We start from the raw sequence: 22,455 nt of genomic DNA on the forward strand, positions 1-22,455 counted from the left end.
GTTTTAATTAATATTTAAATATTTTTTACATTTAAGTTATTAAGAATTGATAAATGCATTACAACTCTTTTAAAAAATCACTAATTAAATTTGTAGTTATAAATTCAATTAAATTCATTTTACTATCATATAAAGGGCAGATTTTGTAGAATATTTGAACGTAAAATAAAATAAAATGTGTTAGCATATGTTTAAAAAGCAGCAAGGTCGGGTTACTCGTTCAGGCGAAGTATCATTGTTCAAAATAAGTGCCAAGTAAATCTAAGACGTTACTCAAGCAAGACTAACCTTGTTCGAAGATGTAGCCATTAATTTTCACATATTATTCTTAAAGCCTTGTACGTTATACAGTTACAAAATAAAATAAACATAAAATTATAGAAGAATAGAATTATTATTATTATGTGAGAAAATATACTAAGAAAACGAAATAAGTATTCAATATTAGAGGCATATTTTCATTAATTTTATTTATATTTATTTTATTTAGTTAGTAAAAACTGTTTGTTTTATGGTGAAATAATAATATATGATAATAAAATACCCTTTATTTTCGGGTAATTGTAAATACCAGTAGTAGGTACTTATATAGGGTCACTTTCAATTAGACTGTTTAAAATATTGTGTTAACAATAGTCAACCTTAGTGCATAAGATCAAAAAGGTTATGGTGCAAAAAGGTTAAATATTAGTATTTTTTTATTTAAAGAATTACTTCATTGTATGCTACTAATACAATAATACAATAAAAAATATAGTAATGCTACTTTCAATGGATTAAATTTGTATTTTATTTCCATAGTGCCGTTGTAAGATAAATATTATAAACTGTTGAAATTTAATTTGTTGAATTGTGAATTGGATATTTTTTCGTTTTAAATTTTTCATCGGATATATATTATTGATAACAGTTTTTTTAACGGATCGGATATTAAATGGTTTTTGTTGTCCATTGCTATTCGTTATTGAAATGATTACTTAAATGAAGTTATAATTTTATGTTGTCTTCAACTAGAAAGTTGGAACGTATTCGATGTCGCGTTGTAAATCCGTGAAAATAGTTTTTCTTTTTAAGAGTAGGTAAGTGTTGCGCTAAAAGCAAGTTCTTTTGTGTGCGCTTGTAATGAATGACGGAAATTTGAACGTAGAAATAGAGCGAAGTAATAGGATTTGTATATGAACGGTGTTAACGTTCTGTTGATTATTGTGGAATATGAACATTTAGAGATTATTTATGTTGAAGACTTTATATTGAATTGCATTCTTAATAACGGTTAATCGTCCCTTGAATTTATATACTAGAAACAATCTAAAACTTGTACTTATTTTCTCACAGACGAAATATTTTTACATTTTCATATATTATTTTATGTTCGTATAGCATATATTGCTCTGTACAAATTCCAGCGAGTGCGCTTCATATTAAATCATGCTTGGCGCCTTTGCCTTTACGTATGAATATTTCGTATTCAGTACATATTCTAGATCTGAATCTCTCCAACATTAGGTCACATTAGGCGCCGACTCCTGTTACGAATATCAAATTCTTACGATTTCTTTAATATTTTCGTCTTTCTCCTACGAAATTATTTCTAATAAAATTAGTAATCATTGTAGTAGTAGTAATAGAAGAGTATACAATATATTTAATGTAAAAGACTAATTTGAGTGATTTATTGTACGGAAGTATATCTGGCAAAAATAAATCAATTAAAAAAAAAAAATAAACAAGAAAATGCTGGATCCAGGTAATGAAAAAAATGTTTTTGTTTCAGGAAAATCTAAATATGCAGCTCTCAACCATCATTGTTCTGGCTTGTCTCGTAGCAGCCGTCGCAGCGAGCGTGCTCTACGAACATTACCCCGACGAGATGAATGTCCAAAACGTCCACGAGTCGCTGGGCGAGACGCCAGTGCACGAGAGGAGTGCGAGAACGAAGAGGGGTCTGCTACTTCTTAAGAAAAAACTTATCCTTGGTAAGTGCTTTATTTAGAAGCAAGAGCATGGTGGCCAATTTCTATGTAAATATTGGTAGTGTGAGAGATGATTCCAAGGGTTTCGGCACTTTGCCCTAATGATCGTTTAAATGTGATGTCCCTTGTAATTAAACTGGCTTATTCACTCTTGATGTTTCGAGTTAGAGTAACTATAAGTGAGACCCCTCCAGAGGGTCTAGCACAGGGCCCCATCACCAGTTGGTATACAGCAGGGCGGAGTATCTTATTTTGTAATATTATATCAATGTTCTTTATGTCAAAAATATTAAATTTTGTGAACATTTTTTATTGATTATGAAGGTTTTGTGTTACTTAACAAAAATACTAGACTTCATAAAATGTAGGTCATAACCAAGGTGGTATTTTAAACTTATAAATATTTTGATCAATATCGCGACGTATTAAAAACATTCTCTATTTAAACAAACATATAAATATAAAGTTGTTAAAAATAACTATTTATTTACGTGACATTAATATTTCCCAGTATTTCCAAGCGTTAAGCCGCTTCATAACGATATTAAAATGACAACCTTGAACTAAATGGAAGCAATAATTGTATAAAATTGAACGTAATTAAACTTATATAGGTAAAATAATATATTTCGATGTTTTCTATGTCGTTGTTAATGCGATGCTAATAACATATATACTTGCTATATGCTTATAACATATATAGTTTATAACTACATATGTTTTTCTGGATGATATCTAATATATCATTTTGTTTTTTTCAACATTTTGCATTTATTTAAAGGAGGCAAGTATTACAAGCACTTTTGAATTTAAATTTTACGAGATTAAATTAAATGTTAAAATATTGGCTCGCAATTAAATAGATCCTCCAGATAAGAACCGATAATAAACTTACTAGTTACTTTCATTTATTATTTAAACCACATATGTTAATTATTTGACGACCTCCGTAGTCGAGTAGTGTGCACACCGGTTTTTCATGGGTACGCCACTCCGAGGTCCCGGGCTCGATTCCCGACCGATCGATGTAGAAAAAGTTAATTAGTTTTCTATGTTGTCTTGGGTTTGGGTGTATGTGGTACCGTCGTTATTTCTGATTTTCCATAACACAAGTGCTTTAGGAGTAATGTATGTGATGTTGTCCAATATTTATTATTATTATATGAAACACTTTACATACCAAGTCCCTTTTTGTCATAGTATGTATGATTGTATAAAGTAATATGTTTAAAATTATAATAATTACAGTTGTTATTTCTATAGTGGAATTCTAAATTTATAAGGTATTGTGTGTTACAGGGGCTTTAGGTTTGAAAGCAGTGAAGGTAGGAGCCGTCGGCGCCGGAGTTGTCGGCGCGCTCGCGCTCAAAAAACAGTCAGTGAAACCTCGTGTGATAATTCAAACTGAACCCCGGTACTGGGCTTTACTAACATACTAAAATATTATTTATTTTAACAGTGCATAACAGATTCATTATCGTCAGACTGTAAAACAAATTTATGCAAAGTTTATCTGGTAATTATTTAACCGTTTGCCGATAAAATGCTCTACGGGCGCTTGATATAATCATATTAATTTTTAACTTATTAATAAAAATCACCATTACATGGAGTTTAAACAATTATTTAACTTTATAATATTATTTATTATTATATCACATATCATTTTATATTTATTTATTATACGCGTCTAATTTAATTGCTTTTCTCATATTACAGCTACGGGCCTAAATACGTCGAAGTACACAGGTAAGATTACTGAAACAAATTCTTTGAAATTGAATATAAGTTAGAGAATCAAGGGTATATTTTTAAAAAAATGTTTTTAAAATACGCATACTTATGATATTACGCAAACTTGACTATAGATAACTTAATTTAAAATGTAAAACTTTATAATTATTATTTATGGCTATCTGTGATAAACAAAAAAAATAAAAATAACATCGGAGCTATCCAATGATTATTTCATTAGAAATTAAGCGATAGTTTTACAATTATTTTCTTTAATTATTAACATTACATTAATAATAAAATAGTTATATTGCTCCATATGTTGTTTACTGTGGAACATTTCAAATTTGTCACATGTTGAAACGGTATTTCAACTGTCAACGTTTGAGAGGTGGCCAGAGGTCAAACCATCTAACGGATCAATTGATGCCGTTATAAAGTAAAAAAAAATTATAGAATATAATTAATAAGATATATTTATTATGCAACCTCATTGATGTTTGTCCGTGACACTATGCAAATGAAAGATTAACGCTTAGATGATTGTATCATTAGTAATTTTGTACTCGCATTGTTAGTTTGTATGGGAAAATTAACAATAATTTTCGAGTTATAATTGTTTCGAAATATCTCTAACAATTGATTAAGTGTTTAATAGTTTTAAATACTGTATAATATCATAAATATGGTTCGAAATAAAATGAAAATAAATACATAATCTGTAATATGTATAAATGCGAAAGTAATTCTGTCTGTCTGTTGTTTGTTTCGGCTAAATGTGAAAAAAAATTCTATGAAGCAAAATTGATCACCAAGGAAGGACATAGGGTTTTTATTTCTAACAACTGACGACGAACCCCTTATACGCGAGCGAAGCTGCGGGCGACAACTAGTTTATTATATGACAGATGACAACAGAATGTATTGCGTTTGTTTGATCAGCTCTTCATAAAATCGTATGTGTGCTTCCAAAATATTACGCATAGTCTTCAATGACAAGTAAATATGATAGTTTGCTAATTTTGCGTCATATTCTAAGATGTATGTTTATGAAGCAAGGGTTCTTCGATAACTGGTCTTTCATAATAGTGCTAACTATGAATATTATTTAGATTTCACTGACTCGATTTGGGCAAAACCCATGTTTTATGGCTTAAAAGAATGCGGATCTCATGCTAATAATGTAATGTCACCACGTATGTTTTTAAATGAGTGTAAATTAAAGGAATATTTTTTAGGTATAAATTAATATATTTTTATGTATTTTCAGCTGGTCCGGTTAATGTATTCGAGATTTCTGTTAAAGCATCACAAATGCCGTAAGAAATCAAAGAAACGTGGTAACATTAATGTTAAGTAATTTTAAGCGTTAAAGCTAAAGCCATTGGGTAGTTTTAGTATTGTGTAAGAAGTCGATTTGTTACGTGAGCTTTAAATGTGTTTAGATCTTAAAATATCGTTATGATTATTCTCCCAATTGCCATACACGTAAATAATAAATTGATCAACTTCAATAACAAACAAAGGCAGTATAATATAAAGTTTTATTGAATTTTTCTTATTTCCTTTATATAACTGAGTATTGTTATTGATTCCTTTTGTAAACATAAAAGCATTTTAATTGCCTTTGTTTTGTTAAATATATGAATGTATACACAGGTCTTAAACCGGTTTGCGATTACATTTGGTTAAAAATAATTTAAGCTGATTGCTATCAGTAAAATTTGCAGAAGATATAGCAATATTTTTTTTTATATGTATAATAAATTGTTTGTAAATAATTATTTTACCGGTAAATTCTATTAAATAGTATAAAGTAATTCTAAATTTTGAATACAAGTAAAGGAAATAGGTGAGAATGACTATCCTGCCTTTGTTTACATACAACATTAAGTTCCGTAAGAGCCATGGTGTTTTAGCACCAGTATAAAAAAGTGATCGTGTTTGCTATAATATTTATAGCAAATCGGAATTCTGTAAATATGATGATACTGTTTTGTTTGTAATAAACGATTTATAAATAAAATAATTGTTTGTTTTTCACTTAATTATATTTTGTGATTTATTATTTTTTACTAACCGTGACCCAATTAGAATGCGGAAATCAAACTCGGCCTACCTGTTAATAACATTTTTTAAATTTGTGTTTGTCATGGTCGGTTAAAGAAAAACACCGGGAGAAAACCTGTATTTGTACGATTAAAATGCCACACGTGTATAGAACTCCCATTGAAGTAGCTTGGTAGAATAAGTTCCTAAGCCTTCTTCTCGAAAGTAGAGATGGTTTTAGTTCAGCAGGGGGACATGTTCAGTCAGTTATTATATTTTTCCAAAACACACAGTTGAAAGTAATAACAAAAAGTGTTAAACTATTAAGAAAGAAAGAATGAAAAGTTGCTCAAAGTTGCGTCTTATTATGTCTAATAATATCGACTAATTCATGACAAAGTTCATTGAATTTGTGTTCATAATTCATCTCGTGGTTGGAGGTGAATGAAAACATCTTGAGAAAGCCCGCATTGGAATAGCGGGATGGAGTAGGCTCCAACCCTTCTTCTCAAAAGGGAGAGGAGGCCTTAGCCCAGCAGTGGGACATTAAAAGGCTGTTTCTTTTAATATATGATATATATATACATATTGATGCATTATCTTGGCAAGGATGAAATCCATTAGAAAAAAGGTGAAAATCAGGTATTCCGTAAAAAACATGGAAACAAAATATATATACTAACAACATATAACATTGGTAAACGACTATTTACAATAATTGAACGATACACAGTCAATAATATGTATTTATTGTCAATAGGCTTACTTTGGAGTGATCAATGTATACATATATGTTATTAATACATATATTTTGTCATATCTTTATATATATATAATATATAAAGAAGATTATGACAACATAGAGTAAAAAGATAGTACGGGCTTACCAACTGATAAAAAACTCATTCTAAATAGAATGCATAGACAAAACAGACATCATATCATTCTGAAAAATAAATTGTATAGATTATTGCTCTACTATTTTTATTGATTAATAAAATTAATAATGTGTTATATAAATATTAATATACAACCTTAAGTTTGTCCTTTCGTTAATAAAATCTGCAATTCACATTTTGGTATTCGGACCAATATAAGCGCAATGTGGCCGAAAAGATTGGTTGGTTCGGTACTAATTTTAAAATATTTCTTTAAATATAATTTACGTAACATCATGAACGTAAACTCAATTTTTTTACAAGGGTAAATTTGTATTTTTGTATTTCAGTATCAATCATTTTATGGATTGTATCTAAAATATTTATTTCTTGTTGTTTTTTTTATGATATAGGTAGGCGGATGAATAAATGGATCACCTGATGGTAAGTGGTTACCACCACCCATAGACAATTACGCTGTAAGAAATATTAACCATCTCTTACATCGCCAACCTTGGAAACTAAGATGTTATGTCACTTGTGCCTGTAGTTACACCGGCTCCCAAACCTTTTAAAACAGAACACAACAACAATGCAGGGTACTGCTAATTTTTGGTAGAAAATATCTGATGAGTGGGTGGTTACCCACTCATCCTACCCAGACGGGCTAGCACAAAGCCCTACCACCGAGTAACCAAATGTAAGTAAATGTCCATAACATTATCGATAAGTTTTTTAAAGAAAACATTTAAAACAATAGTTATTTTTTGTCTTCGATGTAACTTCAACATAACGTTTTTATCAGTAAACAATTAATGAAATTTAAATTACTTGATGTATGTAATTTTCTTATTTAATTGTCACATGGTTGTATGTTTATTCCAAAAATAAATAAATCACATTTATTTGTTCTTTAGGTGTTTGCGTGAAGAAAAAACTGCGGTATAAAATATTTGGGCTCTTTGACGCTTACGTAAAGCTTTGAGTGCGATCTTAGGGGTGTAAAACTAAGGGAAACCCTCAAGTGTTTTACGAACTATGAGCCTGTGATATTTACTCTGTCGTAAACCAAAGGAACAAAGTAAATTTACTCAGCCGTGTATTCTCCCTTCATATTATTATATTGTCGGAAAATCATATCTTGGAGCTCTGCATATAAAAGTTTTACAGAAGAAAAAATCTAGACAATTTCAAACCGTGGTTTATATTAAAAAGTTCACTCAGATACTTATTTCATTTAATGTCTGTTATAAGTTTCTCCTATTATTAGATTATCTTATAATAGTTCAATGATTTTGAAATTGGTTATATTTTGTAATCGTATGTTATTTAAAAAAAACAATTTAAATAACATAAACGTAAATTTCGGTAATGAAACGATTAAAACGTTAAAAAAAGTAGATTTACACATGATAGTTTTATTAGTCAAAAAATGTAAAGAATCTTTAACATTGAATTGAATTTAATACATATGCATATGTTTATTAAATTTGTAATATAAATAGTCCTTTGGATCTCAAAATCCATTTATATGTAATCCTTCTAATCGATATTAGTGACGGTAATCATTTTAAACAGCGACTGACCTAGTGTGGGATATATTAGAGAACAAAAATTTGTGTGCAAATACAGCTGAATTCTCATTATCCCTTACTCTCCGATCTTATGGGATGACATCCGACAATACTAGAAGGAGATCATGCATTTGGAAGTGAAGAGAAGTGAGAGTAATAAATAAATAACATAGAAATATATATCATACATGCCTACTAAGCCATTTTCGATTGTCATATTGAAATACAACAAAATCCACGAAAATAAATAATTTATATATGATAATGACAGTCTCCTTACAATGTATAACCTATCTCAATAGAATCAAGTTGTCATCATGGAAGTCAAAATTAAAACTTAAAAGAATTTTTGTTTTAAACCTAAAAAAAATTATAACCTTTAAAAAAGATTTTTGATATCGGCTTAAAAGTGAACGTTATTGCAATATTGTCCTCGAGGCTATCTCGCAATAAAACATTATAATTCATTTCTTTTATGTATTTGTATAAAGATACTTAATTTCACTTTATCGCATAATTTATATGTATGTTTAGTCATAACAGAGTGCATTTTCTTAATGCTCAGTATAAAAATTCAAGTCCATTGTGATTTTTCATTAAACAAATTTTTATTAATTGTAAATATGGGTTTCTCTGATGCAGTCGTCATTAAGTCATTACACTTTCTACAAACAATTTGCACAGAAATCCAAAGGTCGTTTAAACACCCAAAACAAGTTTAGCCGTATCTAGTAAAATGGCTCAAGTGCGAGAGTTGACCGTGATGAGAAAAGCAAGTATTTACATGGACCTTGTTACTGTGAGAGGTCGTTGACCGTAGTGAATGACTTTACTTGACTTAAAAGTGTTAATTAAAATACGATATCGTGATCAATTCACGTAAAAGGAGGCTTAAAATACGTATCATATATGTATTAAATAGCAAATCAAACTCTATAAAATGATAGGATTATTAATGCTGGCTTTTTTTTATTTAATAAGTAGGCGGATGGCTAATGGGCCACTCTTGGTCCCTTGTACCTGTAGTTACGCTGGTTCACTCGTCCTTCAAACCGAGACACAACAATACCAAGTATTGCTGCTTGGCGGCAGAATATCTGATAAGTGGGTAGTACCTAACCAGACGGGATTGCACAAAGCCCTACCATTGTCAAATTCGAATGAGAAAATTCTTTTTTTTTATTAATGGGACATTATATTCGACTGCGACCCAAAGGTATACAGCGTAGCTTTACTATAAAACTGCTGATTTATGAATGAATAGTTATTATAGATATATGATACAATGTTCCATTTTTTTACCAGTTCTTGCCTATTGGATACATATTGTACGTTAAGTACTTAACTATTCATGAATCCGCGATACGAATTTAAATAGTGAACTTATTATTATGGTAACTATGTAATTTAATTGGTGGAAAAAATCAAAAGGTTTAGGTCAAAACCCAAAACCTAGTAGCTGTTTCCTGCGAAGAACAACCCTTGTAAAGAGACAAGCTTCAAAGCCTGTAACCAAATTGGCCTGGGCCTTTTAGGAAGACACGACTGCAAGTAGTAACAACAACTGTACAAGATATCAATTAAATCGGATGAACGATGCGTTAACGCTTTGTATACGAACAAAAACAAGCGTTATTTGTATGTATATACAAGACAAGCAGAACCTGACAGATGTTTTCCTGACCGTGTATGTATTTATTGTCGTGGCGATCGATAAAACACCTATGGAAATTGATGTCCAGCAGCCTCATTTAGTCGCCAATAACAATAAAATATATAGTATAAAAAACCTTCCCCATGAAAATAAACGTGCGATCTTCAATGACAATCGGTAAAACGTTATCAAAGTTTGTTTCTCAAACGGATATATCATCATTAATTTTTAGGTAAGCAACGTAGCGAGCCGTCCTATCTTCGCATGGATGCAATTTATTAGTAAAGAAAATGATATAATATAAGTACGTACTAAGTACTACGTAGGTACACACTATAGCACTCAGATATAATGCGACTTTCGAGCAGTGAATGTTTTTTTTTTAGATTTGTTCCGGAAATTATCCCTACATGCAAACAAACAAATTTTACTTATAATATTAGTATAGATATTGGTTATAGTAATGCATCATTACGTCAATATGAAGCTTGAAATATCATCCGTGTAATGTCATGTACATAAATATAAAGTAAAAAGTTCATGTCAATTAGCTATGCTGTTACTTTAATTGACATCCGTTGGTCTCCATAATTATTTATTACTTTGTCATCGGTGAGTGAGCTTTAATACAGCTGCGATGAATGATTTTATTCCGACCTCTTGTAAAAGGTTAAGTACAGATCATCCTATAAAGACATGTTTCCGAATTCTTTTGTTTCAAGCTAAAAAATAAATAATAGCCATACCATAACAAGATACCATGAAAAGATATATTGACATCCGTGTCGAATAAATCATTTTAATTTGAATTTAAATTACATAAAGCGTTTATAAACAGTAACTTTAAATGATGGCAACTAAATAATTTTACTTTTAATAAAAAATAAATAGCACGAATCACTGTACACCAAATTCAACAATAGATTCAAAAGCATGTAATAATTATAATAATTCACAATACGATGATCGTCCCTTAATTCATTATAAACCGTTATACAAACATTTTTCTATCAGTATTAAATGGATATATATAGATAGATATTTATAGATTTATTCATTTACGAAGCCCTATTAAATTGATTAATTATCAATAATAAAAAAAATTATCTGCCTTCTTTACTTTTAGTCGTCTCACTCACACTAAGACACCTCGTGCATCACTCACTCGTACTAATGCACGTTGATTATAATTTAACATATCGATAATCTTTATGTGTTTAAAACACATAAAATAGTTCGAAAAAAAATATATGTAAGAGATGAGTACAATTATAGAAAAAAAATATATTACACTAATAAATGATGTCAGAATTGATATGTCTTCAGTTGTTTTTACATTATATAAATATTTATTACGTATGTATTTATTTGTGTTTTTAATATAAGCTAAGTTTTGTTACATTACAGTTACATAATTTATGAGTTAATATTGTTTTAATTTTTCCTAATTTTATTTAGGTTTTAAATAAAGTTTTATTTTTATTTCCTTACATAAATTTCAACCAGTATTTATTCTCGTATCAAATTTAAACTTACATATAATTTTCATAAATATGGAACATTTTTAAATCTTGTACACATAAAGTAAACAGAGTATTTCCTGAAGCTTATGAAAAATATCTATTTCGCGCATCTGAGATAGCTTGCGCTGAAATTGTTGTCTATCGCTTGCATCTGCGCCACGTCTGCACGAGACGCGAGCAAACACATTAACGTAACTAAACAAGTGCAATAACATAACACGAAGAATCTTTTAAATCCTATATAAAATATAATATCTATATATCTAACGGAACTTTGCCTTTTTAAATATGAAGTTAGAACTATAATGTACATGTAAGTATTCATAAATTACAATAAAAGAAAACAAAAATCGCGTAAATACTAAACTCGAATGAACCACCATGTGAATAGTTTATTCTATTTATTCTAAATAAAAAATACTCAAAGAAAAAATACAGTCTATTTACAACCAACCTTCGGAAAAACAGAGCGGCGAAAACAAAGGCATTTAAAAAAATAAATCAAAATGTTCCAAATATAAATTAAAACAAATGGTTAGGATAATTCGTCTAATGTTTCGCTTAGTTTTTGGTACGAGTACAAATGTTTAACGACAATTTTAATTATATTTTATCTTTAATTTATCTCTGTAGAGATAAATTAGTGCTATTTATTAGTTCACTAGTCTCAAGATGTTTAATAAATTTTCCGTGTATGTTATAGTTTAAGCAGTTTTAGTTGTAATGCTTAATTGACACATAAATATATAAAAATATTTATATTTAAAGCCTAGCCTCTGTCACTTTTGAAATAGCCTACTATACTTCATAGTATGTGATAGTTTCAATCTAAACGAATTAGTATTCTTTGCGATAATACAAAAAAAAAACACAATATAAACTGACCTTTTTATATTATCAATTATTTGGTGTGTTTTTAGAAACCTTTTCTTTAATAATAAACATAGTATTAATACCTATATATATATATATATATATATATATAAAACCTTATAATTAAAAACGATATTATATATTCAGGAAAAAAACGCTATGTATATAAACATGAGTTCATGATTCATATAGTCTCAATATGTCTTTGATTAAATGTTATATATCGAATTTGGATAGCCAATTATTTTTTTAAAAATACGCTGAACCGCTGACCCGGTAACTAGTCATTGGCGCTGCTATAGTTATAACAATTTTATCACAACGTTTTTGACACTTACAGTCATTATTTAGAGTATATAATATAATCATCTTATATAATATAATCTGATATAATCATATACATATATTCGTAAAAATATAAAATATATTTCTAGAAATCCTGATATACTACTATTAACAAGACTAATGAGAGAGTTAATATAGGTTCATAAATGTATAAGTTTTAACAATTTAGAGAGAATTCAAGTATTTTTTTAAATCTTATTTTCATAATAAAATAAATTAATTCTTAGAATTCCACTGAAAGGTTGTAACAAAATAATAGAATCTTACAAATGAATGATTAGATGACTTTTGCTTTGTTGAAAATTTAAGGTTTCTCAAGAGAGAAAAATATGAAGTACTAAAAATGTTATATTTATTCAGTACAACAATAGATTGTTCGGAAAATTCAAGCATACAATTGTAAAAACTATTTAATGGAGTTGTGTTTCGTCGGAGAATTAAATTGTTGTTGGATGAACTACGATTTTTCTGTACAAAAGTTTTATTGAATGTCAAAAGAGAGTTTTACCGCAGTGTACGGGAGTCTGGTGTAACAATACGAGTACATGCAGCGCTTCGGTCAAGTTTTGTTTAATTTAATTTAAGCGTATGAGTTTAGAGTTCCTTAATATAACTCAGCACCATGTAATGGAGGGAGTTCTTTAAATTATTTTATATGTTTTCCATCAGCTATTCCGATAGAACAAAACTGTAATATGAGATGTGATAATTATAACATTTAAGGGTACACACGTAAAAATAGCCTATCACTGTATTTCGAAGTGATTGAAGTGAGTTCTTACAGAATAACACTGCAGTTATTTTATCATAAAAAATAAATATCTTAAATAAAATTTGGTCTTGCGTTATTTATTCTTATTCTGGGAGAAGTGAAAAAAACAATTATAAAATTTAAATATTGCTATACCTATATCTAGTTCACCCTACAATAGATTCTTAAATAAAATTTATCGTTGTCAATTGGATCGCTTGAGTAAAATTATTCAATTAGGTATATTTTTGAACATGTTTTCGGCGGAGATGACATAGCGAAAAAGTACACGACACTGTTAAATAGAATTTATTTGTTTTACCAAAATCACTTGCGATTTGTTAACGCGAACAATGAATCTACAAATTCTTAATTGGAATTTTTGTCTCATTACGTGTTTCTTGGCGAGGTGACGCGTAAGCTTTAACGTTTAAAATAATTATAACGTCAAGGTTCGCAAATTAAGCTTGTGTTCTTGTCAAATTAATATCTTTAGTCTTTAGGCGATAATTTGAGACTTCATCGACTTAATATCATAATATGTATGTACGTAAATTATGTTGTGATATTAATATAACGAGACCATACATTTCGTTTTGACAGTTACAGTATAGTACAAAGCTGAGCTAAATATAACTCATTTTTAAATATCTTCCTAAATATACCGTTATGTGATACTTAATTAATAACCAACCTTAGACTGGACATATTAAACCGGCTCTCTAAATTGTATAAAATTAATCATTAAATCCATAAACAGGCCATTTTTTTAATTATACCGTAAGAAAAACCAATGGTCAGTATATACTAATGATATACTTGTTAATCTTATATTATATATAAGATATTAGAAGTAGATATATATATATATATGATCTACATATTTATTTATTGACAATAGCAGCATTTTGATATTATTCTTTTGTCTAATTAAGTCTAAACAAACTCATTTGTATTAAGAATTTTATAATTTTTATTTCATTTTACAGAACGAGAAATAAAATTGTTTAATTTTACGCCGAAAATATAAACTAAAAATAAAGTCTTTCCAAGTATAATCCCGGATGTATTTATAGAATTTCACTTTTACAAAATCGTAAACGACATTTGACCTTTGGATTTCCTTACGGACAAATCAGTAGCATTGTATAGATAGCAGATCAAAATTTGAACATTCTTCGCGAGACAAGATCGGAAATTCCCAAAGGTCAACAAATACATCCAAACTCATAATTTCAGGATCAACAAAAAAATGTTCTGAGCGAAATCGAACCTGCGATTTTCAAAGGGTAATTACCATTTTACTATCTTATTTTAAATTAAAGAATCACTTTTGGTCTCTTACTGTTTTTCATTATTTTTATTCTTAACTTGTTCTAGATTCTCTTAGGAATCTAGATTAGAACTTTGGTTTACAATATTTTAGAATATAAATGTTTTACAATAATATTATATCGCTAGAACTTAAAGCTTAACTTGGCGGTCTGGTGTCATGGCACTTTGCCTATCATTTTGTCGGCATTTCACACGTGTGAATCTATTTATTATGCGTAATAGTACTTAAACGATTTTCGCGATAATTCTATTTTGTTATTTAATTCAATGGCTATTATTATCACGATGTTTTTGAAATTTCCCGCGCTACTAAAATAAATAGGTTTTTTTTTAATATATTTCTACGTGGAGTAACAGATAATTTAGTTTAAACTACAACATACGTATTGTTAAAAAAATACGATTGCTCGTGTATCATCTTCATAGTGAAATTCCAATATACAGGGTGTGTAAAACCAGATATATATATATACATGTATTGTTAATGAGAAAAAAATTATAATAAAAAAATTATAGGGTGCGGCTGTGACGAGCAAGGATCATTGACTTTCGTGATATACGGCGTGTGTTCCGTCAGGCCGACCTATAAAAGTAGCGAGCAGGATCTCTCAGCACAGTATATATGTGGCTTGTGATAGTGTAACTTATTAACTTGAAAGGTAAGTCTACATTATTAAAGCTTTGCTTATTTAAAAATTTGGCTCTTAAGGTTGTTTTTTAAGTTGTGTTTAAAATTTAAAAATAACTCAGCAATATATATTTTTTATTTTAATTTAAATTTAAAGTAATTCAAATTGTCATAATTAATTCAATAAAAGTTTAAATGAAAACATAAACAAGTTATATTTTAGTTTAAATGGTATGATTGTTTAAACAAATAAGTATTGTTTTTACTATGAATATTAAATTAGCACATTTGAATCTAATTACAATATTATAAAATTTATCATATTATGTCATATATAAGTGTTATACATTTAATTTTTTAATGATGTACATAATTACCAAATACATATTAAATTATTATATTAAAAAAAGTTCCATCCATCCAAGACTCCATCTTGGCATGTTTTCCAATTATCAAGTCTCGTTAATTGACAGCTCTAATTTACCTGTATGTATTATTTGATTTGACATATATACACTATTGAAAAATACATACATCGATCTAATTTTATTGTTTATATATTTAAAATTGTATATTTACTCAGGGTTATATTCGTTTAATTTTGCTATTGAATATGTATAGCGGGATAATTTAAAAAGAATTAATAAACATCGTAGGTGACAACTATGAAACTGTTAACAATATTATAATTTCTAGATAAACATGAAACTGTGTCTGGCTCTCTTCGTTGTGCTGGCGGCCGCGGCGGTCACCTTGGCCGTGGAGAATGGCCCGCTGATGAATTTACTCGATCCAGCCAAATCTCGTGAATTGAATGAAGTTGAAACTCAGAACAACAGACCAAAAAGATTCCTCTTAGGTAATTGCTTTTATATTATTTTAATTTAAATTCTAGTTTATTTTTATTGTATGTAATGACTTATAACTGAGATAATGATTGATGCGTTTTTCGAATTGGGCTTAAGCCGCTTTCACACGAATCAATTTGAGTTGATCAACTGCTCAATCAACAGGGATTTGAAATTTTAACGTGAATGTTTGTACCACGACTGGTCGTTATAAAAGTTTTAAGAAAATCACTTTGAACTGAATGAGTACTAAAAATATTACCAAAAGCTTTGGCTCGTATTTTTGTATAGTTTTAACAAAAATACGAGTGAATAACTACATAATTTTACATTTTACTTATAAAATACACGGAATCTGATAGTTTCGTCTCCAAACCCACTCAAATCATTGAAATCGGTCCATTCATTTTGTAGGAGTTGAGTTACCTACACACGTATAGAAGATTTTTTTATACAAAAAATAACCAAACCAAGGTTTTAGTATAATTAATATATTCTCATAGATAATATCAAGATTATTTTTCTGTCATTTTAAGTGGATTCATTAAAGTTTTATTGCAGGATGCTTATAACAAAATTAACGTTTCAAATTTGAATAAGAAAATGGCATTACATTTTAATGTGGTAATAGATTTTAGAGCAAATGGGAGTATAGGAGTTACTTGTATAACGAGCTATTGATATGCAGGGCGATACAGCGTGAAATTGTTGCCAAGTATGGCGCGTGACTCCCTAGGGACCTAATTTTGTAGCTCCGGTATTGATGACTGATAGTGTTGTCGAGTCCTTTGATAAAGTTCGATTTTTAGAATTTCGTTTTTTTAGGCAAATGATAGATTGTCTTTTCTTTATTAAAAAAAAATGTCACGTTACATCGTCATTGCGAGTTAAATATGTTCTTAAAAAGAACGTTTTTTTTTTTCTGGAATTTAAGTATTTAACAAATATTTGCTATGGTAAGTTACAAAAACAAATTATTAATTATTATTATTATTAGTTATTTATTTACCCCTTTTATTTATATGAATAAGTCTTATAAATTTAAATATAGAATAAATCTTATAAATTAAATGTTCGGGTTAAGCTAACAAAATATATTATCTGCAACAAATAAATTCTGCGCGAGTAAAAAACATGCCATCGTTGGATATTTAAAATAATTTCATATTGTGAAATTCAAATACTTTTATATTTTCTCGTATAAAAATAATAAAAAATTAAATTTTTTATAATTTCTTAGATCAGTATTCTGTAAAAACTCACTTCGTTACTCATTTTTATATTGGTGAAAAGAATTTAGCTAAAATAATATGGTATTTTATTTAATGTAATTATTTTACTTTAGGAGCTGGAGCTCTCGGGGCTGGAGTCGCTGGAATAGCCGGTCTCGGTGCAGTTGGTCTTGGAGCTGGTCTGATTGGTGCCAAGGCTGGATTAATCGGAGGTGCCTTAGCTGGCAGTGCCCTTCACGGCAGGAGTTTGGGCGGCGGTTACGGAGGCGGCTACGGTGGATATTATGGCGGCGGATACGGATATGGCGGTGGTTATGGACACGGCAGATACGGCGGACACGGTGGATATCCTTACGGAGGATACGGAGGCTACGGCCACGGATACAGGTAACATTTTTATTATATTACTATTTATATTAGTACCTGAAATTTTAAGATATCAGTCTTCTTAAATAAGGGCTCTGGGTAGGGTTGACGTGATAAGACCAGAGTTACTTACATTCACCGAAATTAATAAAAAAAAAAATAGGTACTCTATAATTGCAGACTGGAGATTAAGATACTAGTAGTATTATAATCTTGATCAATTGCGATTTCTTTATGAACATGATGATTAATTTTATTGAAATTGATATCAAGATAAGATAAGATCATCATTGCTAATGAAAGGAGTTAGCAATCTTAATAATATGTCATTTTTATAATAATTCAAAACCAGCATCGATATTATTTATGGGTCGTAATTTTACATCTAAGAATAAAAGCAGTCGAACGACGCAATTTCGTGAATAGAAATAGGTACCTACAAAATGTATTTTTATCAGAAAGTATTCGTCGGCCTGGAAAATATTTTATGAAACAGGAATAAGAATATCTTGAAAGGTATTACGTAGATAAGGAGCTTCTAATTTAGTACCTGATGTTGGCGGGAATATATTTAGTCGTATATTTATGTAACATGAGAAAGAAATACGCTAAACTAAGTTATTAATTTAAGTGGCAATTAATTGATAATGCTTCCCTGATAATCAATAGCTGCTTCTGTTAAGAAGATTTATACGTTTATAAGGCGGTGGAGCTTCGCTTGTCTGGGTACCACCCAATTTCACTTATTCCAGGACCAGGCAGTATTACTTTATTTTTTTGTGATCTGGTTAGAAAATCGAGTACGCCATTGTGACTAGAGACAGGTCAGACTATATATTATATATAGGGTGATCCATTTGTCAGTCCGCCCAATAGGTTACAATAAAGATTAAACGTCTTGTTTTTGTGATGTAATCATTTTTATATTTTTTTCTTTTGCAGGACCTACTACCCCACGACATACTACGTATCCGACCCCTGGTGCTGATTGTGTTATAATTTCTAGATTATAAATAATAATTTTCGAAGTGTGCAAGAGATGTGTGTGACTATCTCGCGACTGATACACACTTTAGTTTATAAGATAAATAAAATAATAAAATTCAAACAAGTTTTTTTAATAATAAGCCACAAAATATAAACATCTCACCAAATAACTTACACTACAGGTAGAATTTATGTTTTTTCAACTTTATTGGCAGATTAGCATAAAATATATTTCTGGTATAGCAAGATTTATTTTGTCTCACTAGGTATTAATGAATATTTTATATTAAGAAGCTCTCTTACGATACCTCTACTTTATAAATATCTTATTAGGTATTTTATGTGTAAAAAATCGTGATCACATGTGAAATATAAAAAATTAATATTATCAAATAATTGAAAAGATAACAGTGTAACGTGTTTAATATATCATTGCAACTAAACACAAATATAAACCAATTTGAATAAGTAACAGTTGCATATCAGTAATTATTATATACAAGTTTTACACGGGTCTTAATAAGAAATATTATTTTTTATATATGATATACATAGTTGTTGGCCACCTCTTCACACGCGTTTTAAGTGTAGTTCGTCAGGTGTTAAGCATAAAAAGTCTATCCGGTGTCCTTCCTTGGATTTGATGCTCGCTTATTATATTATATTATATTATATATATATAGAAAATTTCATAAAATTCGCAGTGGTTTGGCCGTGAAAGACCAACATATAGACAGGCAGATAGTTACTTTCGCATTTACAATATTAGTACAGATGAAATTATTTTCTAGCCCTGCCTATCGCATTAATCAAAACAATACAATATAGCCGAGACTAGTAATAATTTATTTAAGTATATGAACACTTTTGAATGATTACTTAAGAAATCTGACATAAAATTCCAACGAAAACTATCTGTTCAAAATATAAATTCTGCTAAAAGTCAGCTGCTATTCTGCAAGAATTCACTTATTATCTCACGCGTGAAAAATTGATGCGTCTTATTATTGTACGTTATTTTGACGGGATCCTTTAAATATTATTGTATTAATAATAATTATTATGTATTATGGTCAATGTCACCTAACGCCTTTTGATATTTCACAATCCTCTTCTGCGATTAATTTCGAGTTTGTTTTAATATAATAGCTCTACAGAATTCTAAAACTTAGTTACTATGTCAAGATCAATTTACTTATAAATATCTTGCAATAAAAATAGACATATATTTATTTTATTATATTTTATTGCCACGTTCAAATAATATTGTAATATAATGCGATTATAATATTGTTTACAAGATATAAAAAAGAAAAGTTAGAAAATTTGTGTTTTAGTATATATCTCGTGAATATGATATTTGTGGTATGTTATAGCTTATATATTCTAAGTTCTTAATTACATTATATTAATCTTAAATTCATTGATATTTAAATTGTGATGTTTTATTGGAAAATGTTCGCCAATATTTATAAAACGACATATGAAGATAATATTATCTACTGCTGTTACTAAACAAATATATAAAAAAAAGTTATTAAAAAATCCGAAAAGAAGCACGTATGTTTGTACGGCGACGACTTATAAAATTAATGATTTTTGTTCATGGCGCAAACAAATTGATAACTGTCGCGATGGCTTCAAGTTAACATCTCGCGAATACCTGCTTTTGCTACCGTTCGAAAGCATTTCTAATTGTCATGAGAAAACACATCAAAGCGTTGCAGACATTACCTATAGTGTAGACAGACTCACGATAGCTGAACCACGCGACAAAATCAGTCACGTCGTCTTTCGTCGGCGTCGTCCTGTTCAAGGACGAAGGAGGCCTTTAAGCACTAAAAATGTTTAGCCGCCTGGCTCGAAAAATCGTCAATGATGCAGCTCATCGCTTTGTCATAAACCTTTAAAAAACGCGTACAATATTAGATTCAGTGGTAATATTGTATATTCGTAGCAACATCAAAACCACAGCAGTTGAATACAATCGATCGCGGTTTGAGGATTACTTTTCCTGCAAATACTATTTTTTCGAACGATTTTAGTTGACTATTATAGTGCTTTTTAGTTTAATTTAATCAGTTACTTTTGCGAAATGAACAACTGCAAATTATGTAGGAGTAAAACTTGTATTTTACGTGTACATTTTTCTATAAATAATGACATACATTGTATAATTTGATCATATTTTTTAATTACCAAAACTTCTTTGTTTTCATTGTTTCTATCGGTTATAATTGTCAATATCCGGTCCGGTATAAACTAGTCTAAACCAGAACGGAAAGTTCCTATGCTATTTAACATTGTATAATAATAATAACTATGTCAATTCTTATATTATACCTTTTAATTCCAAACCTAAAAAATAATTTCGAATTGAATCTAGCTATTAGCTGCGAAGTTAAGGGGCAAGATAGGGCTTAGTAGCGTGTGCATGAGTAAAATATATTGTCTCGGTAGAATTTACATTTCGAACCGATGGTAGCTTTACGTTAAATGCAATTCTGTAAAATGACTATACTAAAGTGCTTGTAAAAGCCTACTCAAATCAAGTTTATTGAGATTTGATTTGATTTGATACGCGTAGTGTTCGTTTATGTGATGAGATTATATCTCTACACTGGTCATTCCTTTTTTCAGTCATTAAAAAATATTATTGTATATGTTCTTAATGAGAAAAATGTAAAATACATAAATAATTACATAGAAGCTAATACATATTCGTAGTTACATTTCGAAATTAAGTGTTTCAATATAGTATAATATTAAGTGGTATCGAAACGTAAAGTTACGAAACATTTTGTGATATCGTAATTTGTTTTGAGATCTGCTGAATGGCGAAAAGGAAAAATATATGATCAGGCTTATTTAAGCACACAAAAGGCAATCAATTAAAACGACAAAAGGAGTGAGAATACGAGAACTAATACTATAACTAATAAAACGAGTAAGTTGACCAGATATCAAAGAATATAAAAAATATCTTGGTACAGACGATAAAACAAAAGTGCAAATGTAAACTAAATATTTGTCAATACTTGAATATATAAGACATTATTGTAAATATACTGTATCGAATAGAATTGTAAAACTTAAAACGGAGACTGCAATATATTTTAAAATTTAATGTAAGGGTAGAAATAGTATTTTCGACGCATCCATGCATCATGATATTGCTCGGGCGCTGTAATAGTGGAAAGAGGCGGCGCGGCGCTGGCGTCGAAACAGCATTTAACGGAGATTAATGAGAACGGTCCACGCCAGCGCCTCTTTAATCTCGCTTACAAAAGAGATGTACGATTGTGACTGAGGTTATCGATACCTTATAATATAGACAATAACGAACTAGATACCTAAATATTTTTTATAATTCACAAAACATGTGATTTTTAACGCAAATATTGAATTAGTTCGCTGTGAAAATACATATTCATGTAAAAAATTTTATATTAACTGGTAAGTTTATAGTAGGTTATGTGGACTTTAATCAGTTCAATAACAGTATAAATTATTTCATATTACATGTGTGTATACATTTGTTATATATGTACATGTTTGTATTACCTGCTTATGCTGGTTTTCGTAATTTTATGTGTTTTAAATTTGTTCTTAGTTTTTCGAATGAATCAAAAATCTAAATGCTTATAATATCGTTTAGGCTTGGGGGATTTTGATGCTGGGGCGTCATCTGGCGAAATCAGTCGA

At 29.4% G+C, this 22,455-nt stretch overlaps 2 protein-coding genes across 4 annotated transcripts; both read left to right on the top strand.

The window, feature by feature from the left end:
- Positions 1–1,759: 1,759 nt before the first annotated feature.
- Positions 1,760–5,736, top strand: LOC113394697 (uncharacterized). 3 transcript variants are annotated; one of them, XM_026632114.2, is made up of 4 exons: positions 1,760–1,976; positions 3,273–3,387; positions 3,693–3,722; positions 4,978–5,736. In XM_026632114.2, the coding sequence occupies exons 1-4, from the start codon at positions 1,760–1,762 to the stop codon at positions 4,988–4,990; spliced, it is 375 nt and encodes a 124-aa protein (XP_026487899.1). In that variant the 3' UTR covers positions 4,991–5,736. The 3 variants fall into 3 exon arrangements, with proteins under 3 accessions (XP_026487899.1, XP_064074523.1, XP_064074550.1); XM_064218453.1 differs by having other exon boundaries at positions 3,273–3,348; XM_064218480.1 differs by lacking the exon at positions 3,693–3,722 and having other exon boundaries at positions 3,273–3,348.
- Positions 5,737–15,263: 9,527 nt separating this feature from the next.
- Positions 15,264–18,848, top strand: LOC113394696 (acanthoscurrin-2-like). The gene is made up of 4 exons (XM_026632113.2): positions 15,264–15,348; positions 16,014–16,176; positions 17,511–17,784; positions 18,706–18,848. The coding sequence occupies exons 2-4, from the start codon at positions 16,020–16,022 to the stop codon at positions 18,749–18,751; spliced, it is 477 nt and encodes a 158-aa protein (XP_026487898.2). The 5' UTR covers positions 15,264–15,348; positions 16,014–16,019; the 3' UTR covers positions 18,752–18,848.
- The last annotated feature ends 3,607 nt before the right edge of the window (positions 18,849–22,455 follow it).

The sequence above is a fragment of the Vanessa tameamea genome, chromosome 2, assembly GCF_037043105.1.
Source record: "Vanessa tameamea isolate UH-Manoa-2023 chromosome 2, ilVanTame1 primary haplotype, whole genome shotgun sequence".
NCBI lineage: Eukaryota > Metazoa > Arthropoda > Insecta > Lepidoptera > Nymphalidae > Vanessa > Vanessa tameamea.